The 8,996-nt window shown below is 48.6% G+C and overlaps 1 protein-coding gene across 1 annotated transcript; it reads right to left on the bottom strand.

Moving 5' to 3' along the window:
• Nucleotides 1-854: 854 nt before the first annotated feature.
• On the bottom strand, nucleotides 855-4,805 carry LOC107045462. The gene has a single exon (XM_015267758.1). It carries the CDS (start codon nucleotides 4,803-4,805, stop codon nucleotides 855-857), a length of 3,951 nt encoding a protein of 1,316 aa, XP_015123244.1.
• Between the last annotated feature and the right edge of the window lie 4,191 nt (nucleotides 4,806-8,996).

Here is an 8,996-nt window from a genome sequence, read left to right as displayed (position 1 = left end):
ATTGATAATGGATCCACCCATTCAAATCATCCATACGGGAGATAATGAAATATAGCGGCACCGTACAAATTGTTTACATCGAAATACATCAAATAACTCACTTCTCTGTTAGAATCAAACTCATCTCTCATATATTTGTGATTAGCAGAGCCATACCGATTTATACATTGAGCAACTCCTCCTCGAATACCTTTTTCAATGAATAGGTGCACCTCAATGTCAGTCAACAATTCGAGATTCACACGGGTGCATTTAAGCATGGCGTCCATAAAATCCAGTCCAGGTGTTGTGAAATAGTGTAGAGGATCAAGCTTGTATACAGAGAGACAACTGTGTCTGAAATTTTGGAAGATACCTGCTAATAATAAGACATCTGTTTTCAAATATATGTCAGAATATTCACCCAATGATTTGATATCGAAAGTATTCCAAATGTTTTGAGCGTGAGCATAATCTTCCATAGAAATATCCTCATTATNGAGCAAACACTGTTTCCGTTAAACACGGTAGAGAAAAACGATATGTTGAGATGCACACGCGGTTTAGAGATAACCGTTTTAGAGCAAAAAAATGACGCTGCACAGAGAACGACCGTTGTGAGTGAATAATAATAATGATTCGAGAAGACGAAGGTCAGCGCTACCGGTGCGTGGTTGGAGCACCTACATGGCAGCGCGGCCGGTCAGGCAGAGCGAGTCAAGGAAGTGCTGCCACCCCTTGGACCTGTCGAGTATGAGGCTGTTGCCTCAACATTCTCCCCCCGTCAGGAACCCAGTTGCTGACTGAAGGAGTAGAGCAGTACTTGAGGACCTTGAAAACTAAGCAGAGATTAAACATGTCGAGAAAGACCAGTTCTAACTGGTAGAGATCGGCAATAGAACCAGTTTGGAGATCGGCCTGGTCAACGTCGTCGAGGCGGTCCTAATTGTCACAACTCTGGAGAGACCGTCCCTCCCGGGATGTAGAGCTGTGACACGAGCAAGAGGCCATTTCGATGGCGGGAACCGCTCGTCGTAGAGAAGTGCCAGGCTGCCGACTTTAACTTCGTTGGACGGATGATGCCACTTGGAGATGGACTGGAGCTGCTGCAGATACCCTGTAGACCATTGTTTCCAGAAGAACTGCAGCCTCTGCTGAATCAGTTGCCATCTAGAGAGCCGTCCAACGTTGAGATGATCCAAAGAAGGCTCCGGAAGAGCTATTGGAGCTTCTCCAATGAGAAAATGCCCTGGGGTTAAGCAGGACAAGTCATCAGGGTCTTCCGAGAGCGCTTGTAGAGGCCTGGAGTTGAGAACTGCTTCAATCTGGGTCAGCAGCGTCGAAAGTTCCTCGAACGTGAGAGTTGTATCACGAACCGTTCGAGCGAGATGATACTTCACCGACTTTACCGCTGCTTCCCATTTTCCTCCGAAATGAGGGGCTCCAGGAGGATTGAACGACCACCGCGTTCCATCCTTGAGACATACTGCAGAGAGATGCTGGAATTCCTTGGCGCCAGCAGAGAACAGCTTCTTCAGCTCCTTGTCAGCACCGAGAAAGTTAGTGCCACAATCACTGTAGAGATGTCTGCAGTACCCTCGACGACTTACGAACCTCCTGTAGGCCGCGATGAACCCATCAGCAGAGTAATCCGTGACAGCTTCCAGATGGAGAGCGGACGTGGCCATGCACACAAAAATCACCAACCAGCCCTTCTGGGTCTTGTGACCACGCCCCTTCCACGTCTTGAGCGACACTGGTCCGGCATAATCCACACCAGTGTTAGAGAAAGCCCGATCCGACACAAGACGTGCCACTGGAAGCTGTCCCATCAGCTGTTGAGCTCGAATCCCACGATGACGCGCACATTCAACGCACTTGAGGATGAAGGATCTTACTGGTAGACGACCTCCAATAATCCAGTAAGCCCTCCTGAGATGCGCCAACGTGAGTTGAGTTCCACCATGCAGCGTTCGCTGATGAGAGTCCCTAATGAGAAGCTCTGCGAGCGCGGAACCTTTAGGGATGATCGCCTGATGCCTACTCTCTGGTCCTAGAGTTGAGAACTTCAAACGCCCGCCCACTCTGAGAACACCCTGTTGGTCGATGAAGGCCGTGAGCTTGGTCAACGGATGAGACTTCTTCAGTTGGAATCCGTGAGAGATAATGTCACACTCGGCTTGGAGATGAAAGGCTTGAGTCGCCTTGACCCAATAAAGCCGAGCTGCCTCGATGCTTTCAGGGCTAAACACTGCAGGGACAACAACAGCCTTCTTCCTTCCCAACTTCCGCATCATATTCCCTGCAACCGTTTGACAAATTGCTGTGATTCGCAACAATTTGTAGAGAGAGGAATATCGCGTGCAAAGATCCCAGAGACTTGACCTCGCGAGAGAAGCAGTTAGAGTCACCCCAGGCTTCTCCTCGAGATTTGTTGACGGGTCCAATCTTGCGCTCCCTTTCGGCCATTGAGAAGAATCCTTGCGTAGCCATTTTGGGCCCGTCCACCACAAATGATGGGCATTGAGTTGAGCTACCGAAATGCCTCGAGATGCACAATCAGCAGGATTCTCCTTCCCACTGACGTACCTCCAATTCGCTTCCTGCACGAGTTCCTGAATGCTGGCTACTCTATTGTGGACATATTCCTTCCACCTGGAAGGATGAGCACAGATCCACGCAAGAGCAACAGCTGAGTCTGTCCACAAATGTACCATAGCGGTACCAAGGTTGAGCTGAACAATAACGTACCTTGTGAGCTTGGCTAGAATGACTGCGGCGTTGAGCTCAAGACGCGGAATGGTGAGCTTCTTGAGAGGAGCCACCTTGGTTTTAGCAATAGCCAAAGAGATGCTAACACCATCCGCACTCGTCACCTTCAAATAAACCACCGCAGACATCGCTAGTAGAGACGCATCTGAGAAGCCATGGATTTCCACCTGAGATTCCTTCCTACACCCCAGCCAACGAGGGATCGAGAGTTGTTCCACTTGAGACAATTCTTCACGAAATTGAGCCCATTTCTGGACCAGATGCGGGGACAACTCATCATCCCAATCTTTTTTCTCCAACCAGAGTTGCTGGAGTAGAGCTTTCGCACGAATCACCACCGGTGATAGCAATCCTAGAGGATCGAAGAGTTGAGCAATCTCGGACAGAATAATCCTCTTCGTTGTCTTCGTGTCGGCTGAGAGATGGATAGAGAACTTCAATCGATCTGTGTTGGGATCCCATTTCAGACCAAGGATCTTAGTGACGGAGTCCTCTAGCGGCTTCAGACTCTGAGAGAAACCGTCCGGTGTCAGAGAACGAAGTAGAGACGGACTATTCGAGTGCCACTTCGCTAGAGGAAATCCACCGGCCCAGCAAAGTTCCGTCACTTGCTGAGCTACAAGATGGAGATCATCTTCCTTCTCGGCTCCACCACAGATATCATCCACATATCTGCCACTGGTCAACGGTGAGATAGCCAGAGGGAATCGCTGTCCCTCGTCCTTGACCAGCTGGTCGAGAACCCTACAGGCGAGAAATGGAGCAGACTTGGTCCCGTAGGTGACAGTGGTGAGCTGGTAGGTGCTGATCTGGCCCTGAGAATCGCGCCACAAAATTTGTTGAAGAGGCCAGTCTTCCTGATGCACCTTGATCTGACGGAACATCTTCGTGATGTCCGTCATAAAGATGTACTTGCTCTGTCGAGACCAGAGAAGCACGTCAGAGATGTCCTTTTGCAATTTGGCTCCAGTATGCTGAATGTCGTTAAGAGACAACCCTGAGCTTGTCTTACTGGAGCCATTGAACACTACTCTCAGCTTTGTAGTTTCACTACTTTCCCGGAGAACGCAATGATGAGGAAAGTAGTATGTAGGAGCAGAAGAGTGAGATTGCCTGAGAGACGAACACCGACCGGGACCCTGATATGATTGCCCCCCCTCCGGGACCCTCAACCCTCCTGAAGCCGAAGCTTCATGTGCCAAGGTCATCCCGTCAGGTTGACAACCCAAGACCCGAGAAGCATATGAGGCAGGCAGAACAGGAGCACGCACCATGTGCCCCAACTCTTCATACTCCTTGAGAAAATCACTGTAAAGCTGTAGAGAATTCTGATTCTTTCCCAGCCTCCTGAGCAGGCTCGAGAGACACGCCTTGACGCGGCCTAGAGAATCACCGAGCTCTGACGGAGAACGAGCAAGAGGCAGTCGAACAACATAACGCCCCGAGCGATCTCGAACATGGGTGCGCTGAAAGAACTCCTCACAATCTGCCTCTTCCTTCGTGAGAACACCATCATTGCCTTCAGTTTTAGAGACTTCCTCCTGCTGCCAGAACGAGGTGAGAAGATCGCCAAGTTCCTCATTGCTGACAGAGACGTGATTTGAGCTTGCCGCGGGGATCACTGCGGATGTAGGTCCGAGAACCACCCACCCGAAGAGAGTAAGCATCGCTATAGGGGAGTCTGACGGCCCCTTGATAACCTGCGGCTCCACAATCGATCCAAAGAAATCTGCGCCAATGAGAAGATCAACAGGTCTTGACGTCAGATAATCAGGATCAGCTAACTCCAATCCTCTGAGATGCTCCCAATGTTGAGTTTGAGAGACCGTGAACGAAGGCAATGAAGATGTGAGATGATCGAGTACATAGGCCTTGATGAGAATCTGATTACTTGAATACAGAGACTTGAGAGAAAATCGAGAAAAACCATTAGATGAAGACTTTGATCCACTAATACCAACGACCGGTAGCAAAGCTGGAGATACCGATAAGCCGAGCTTCCCCACAAGGTCATTTGTAGCAAACGTCAGCTCTGAACCAGTATCCAACAGCATCCTAACCTCGTGAAAAGAGCCATCGTCCAAGACGAGCGAGGCTAGCGCTGTGGCGAGAATAACACCTGGTCTGAGCTGCAGAGAGACATCACGATTGTTCGGTGCTACAAACGGAGAATTACTCGCCAGAGTCGGCCGTAGAGAATGGTCACTTATCGACGACGACTCTGGCGCAATCGTTGGTAGAGTACATCATGGTTGAGCCATGTCAGGCCTCGAGACAGTGGACTGTATCGGTTGGTTGGACTGAAGAGCCTGCGATGTGTGAGGAGCCTGCAGAGTTTGATGAGGCTGAGGAACCCCTTGCTGTGCCGACTGAGGGCGATTGATATGAATCATCGAGTGATGATTCTGTCGACACACGACACAAGTCTTCTTGAGGCTACGGCAATTCTCTCTATTGTGCCTCCCCAAGCAATTAAAGCAGCGACGCTTGAGGACTACAAACGACCTCCTCTCTGTAGGAGATAAAGCCTTGAATTTTGGACATTTGTCCAGAGAATGCTCCTCTTCACACATCGGGCAAGCACGAAAACACATCTCCGCCCAACCTTGAGACTGCGACCTTTGAGCAGCTTGAGACGTACTGCTAGTAGAGACATTCACCCCTGCAGGCTGCGACGCTGGATTAGCTGACACGTTGAGCACTCGGGCTGGTTGAGCTCCTTGGCTAGGTGGATACACTTTGGTCGGCCTAAGCTTCGAAGCCTGTTGAGGATTCGTAGAGAGAGACCGAGAGGTAGCCGACTGAGATGGAGGAGCGTGCATTTCAATTCTCTCCTTCGCCCTGGCCCGGCTGAGAACAAAGTCCTTGAGAGTCGCATAAGTGGGAAAATCCGTAGACGAGCCTATCTCTATTTCCCAATCCTCCAGCGTCTTGGAGTCCAGCCGACCTGTCACGAGATGGACAAGCATGTCGTCCCAATGCTTGACAGGACGTCCGAGAGACTCCAAAGCATTCAACGCTTCAGCTACAGAGTTGAGAAGTACGTTAAACTCCCTGGCTGAGCGATTGACGACCTTTGGAGCAGAGAAGAGCTTCTCCAACTGAGTGGAGATGAGCAACCTTTCGTTGTCGTACCTCGACAAGAGAGTATTCCACGCTGGCATGAAGGAGTCTTGCGTCACTGGCAAGGTAGAGATGAGCTGCTTGGCCTCGCCAGTGAGAGAAGTGAGTAGATAGTGGAATTTCTCCACGGTAGAGAGAGAAGGATTACCGACAACCATAGAGAGGAAGAGATCCTTGTACGGAGTCCACTCCGAGAACTCCCCTGAGAATGTCGGCAGAGAAATCTTGGGCAATTGCCTCTGAGTCACCTGCGCCGATTGAGTTGTGGCAGATGGCCGACGGAACGACTCAGAGAGGTCAATTGACTCGTCCAGTCCTTTGATCAACCCCATAAACGTAGTTCGAGCGGCTGAATACGTCACGAGACATTGATCATAAACCCCCTCTTTCACGTACGCATGGTCGAGAACTTCCTCATTATCTTTTACCGTCAACAGCTTGAGATGCAACGCGTCGAACATGCTCCAATGATTCTCGAGCATGTCCAGCTTGGACTGGAGCTCAGTCACTGTGAATTCATTCACGTTCGCAGCGACTGATTCAGCCCTCAAACTCTCAATAAATTTCGCCCTGCTGGCCTGGATCAGGAGTCTCCCTTTGAAAGACATGCTAACGCTAGAGAAACGCAACTAAGCGAGAGAACGCCCAAAAAAACAAAAGTCTCACACCGCAAGCGATAGCTAGTAGCAAAACACGGAGAACTTCGTAGCAAAAGCAGTGCAATAAAGCAGCAAGCAAGAGAAATGCAGTGGTAATCAGGAAAAAGCAGCGGCAATCAGGAAAAATTAATTAAAATGAATTAATATAATTAACTTCCCTTTGAGAAGTTCCAATTGCTGTAGAGATGCTCCGTTCTGCGTTGAGAAGTTCCGTCGGCAAGGTTGTAGGCCTAAAAACCACGTGTCGTGCGTCAAAATGGCCGGTCTAGACCACTTGAGGGTGTGGCCTGATGGGTGGAGACTCGAGGGCGGAGCGGTGGGCGGAGCGCAAGGCGTTGCGGTGGGCGGAGCAACCGAGTATTTGGCGGCCCGCCTGTAACCCACGTTTTTCACCGGAAATGCACTAACAAGTTCCACTCACTAAAAAACCACTTAATTAACCACACATCCGGCTCGAAGGACCAATGTTTCGGCGAGAATTTAACAATAAAAAACCGATGGAGCACGGATGCGGGTTAAGGAGTGGGATTCTGGAGAAATGAGAGCGACACGAGACACGCTGAGTTTGTCACAAGAAAACTGTTTATTCCGAATNGAAAACTGTTTATTCCGAGTCAATTTGAGATATGGGTCGAGAAATATACACAAAATCAGAGCCGCGAGCAAACACTGTTTCCGTTAAACACGGTAGAGAAAAACGATATGTTGAGATGCACACGCGGTTTAGAGATAACCGTTTTAGAGCAAAAAAATGACGCTGCACAGAGAACGACCGTTGTGAGTGAATAATAATAATGATTCGAGAAGACGAAGGTCAGCGCTACCGGTGCGTGGTTGGAGCACCTACATGGCAGCGCGGCCGGTCAGGCAGAGCGAGTCAAGGAAGTGCTGCCACCCCTTGGACCTGTCGAGTATGAGGCTGTTGCCTCAACATTATTCAATTTTGAATAGAATTTTTCTCTCGAGGGTAATTGTTCCTCATCCACTTTATACCAAACATCAATGTATTCATAGGGGAACACACCCTTCCTAGTCAGAAGTTGGAATTTCTCGAGATCATTATCACAAAATTGCCATGTTATACGTTTATCTTCATCATTCAGATAAGAAGCTAATTTCTCTAAACTGCTGGCTATGAATCTGTATGAATCGAGAAACCGTAAAGTACCTTGGGTGCCCTGAACATGTTGTGTAAAAGCAATATATTTCTCTTTGCTCAGTGGCAGCAAATGCAATGAACCTGGGTACTTCGTAGCTAGAAGTTTGATGAAGAAATGTGAATCATAACCGGAGAGGTTATGGAAGACCATGGGAATAACTCGAGAATTTTGATAGTTAATATTGCATTGAGGATGTGCTGGACCGCAATATTTCCTAGTGAAATGATCATGATCATGATGTTTCATTGCATTTTCTGTGAAAGGTTTTTCACAAATGTGGTAAATTGAGGCTGTTTCGTACCCCATAATTTGTTCGTTTGTGAGCGGCTCCATTGGGACATTCATATCTAAACAACTGTCAACCTCTTGAGCTATTTTCTGCAGCTCATCTATGAACCAATCGGTACAATCAAAGCCACGTCTAATCTTGAATGTTGATCGTGTATTGTCGAAAGAACAGTGTAAATAGAATGCAACACTGTGTGGTATATGCTTTTGTGAGAGAGACTCATCTTCAGTTGACTGAAGAATAGCGACTGAAGAATAGCTTAGAATAGTTATATCTGCGTATACAGGGTGTTTCAGAAGTACATGTACATCTGAACACCCTAGGATCAGGGGGTGATTCTGAGCAGAAAAGTCCTCTTGCACTTTTTGATCAGACTCACCCCTAAAAAGTTATTGGCAATTAAGGGTGGGCCAATGGGGAGTGATTTTTAAGCGGGCGCACATCCATGTGATATGCAGCATATGTGTGTGTGCCCGCCCCACCATTCTACGAGACAAAAGAGCGCAACGATATTGCTCTCTCTCTCTCTCTCTCTCTCTCTCTCTCTCTCTCTCTCTCTCTCTCTCTCTTCGCTGGAATGACGAAGAGGGGAGAACGAATGGGGGAACGTAATTCCCCCTCCACACGCAATGGAAGGACGATCAACCGATCGTCTTTCCCAAAGAGGATAGATCTGAGTAGAGGCCCGGATCGGGGGGTTTGACAGACTCCAAAAATTTTAGTTCGTACCCCACGGGAAAGGCGGCGTCCCGGTCGAATTGTCGGTAAATGTGAGTCGGGTGCGTGAGTAACTCGGTAGTAGCAGTCCCGCTGTGACAGGGACAGGTTCGGAGGGGGACTTTTGTCCGCCTTGTACTCAATGTTTCCTTTATGTTTTTCATTTGATTTATTCGCCGACTAATTAATATTAAGGGATGAAAGCAAGACTGTTGAATAGAGAATTAAATTCCCCATCCTCCAACCCCCGTTTCATTCCTTAATCTCGGTAATGAAAAAATTAAAACTGCGACGAAA

The sequence above is a fragment of the Diachasma alloeum genome, unplaced genomic scaffold, assembly GCF_001412515.2.
Source record: "Diachasma alloeum isolate Michigan unplaced genomic scaffold, Dall2.0 Dall_scaffold_00942, whole genome shotgun sequence".
Taxonomy (NCBI): Eukaryota; Metazoa; Arthropoda; class Insecta; order Hymenoptera; family Braconidae; genus Diachasma; species Diachasma alloeum.
The sequence above is the reverse complement of the archived record's forward strand: the minus strand, read 5'-3'. Positions and strand labels throughout refer to the sequence as shown.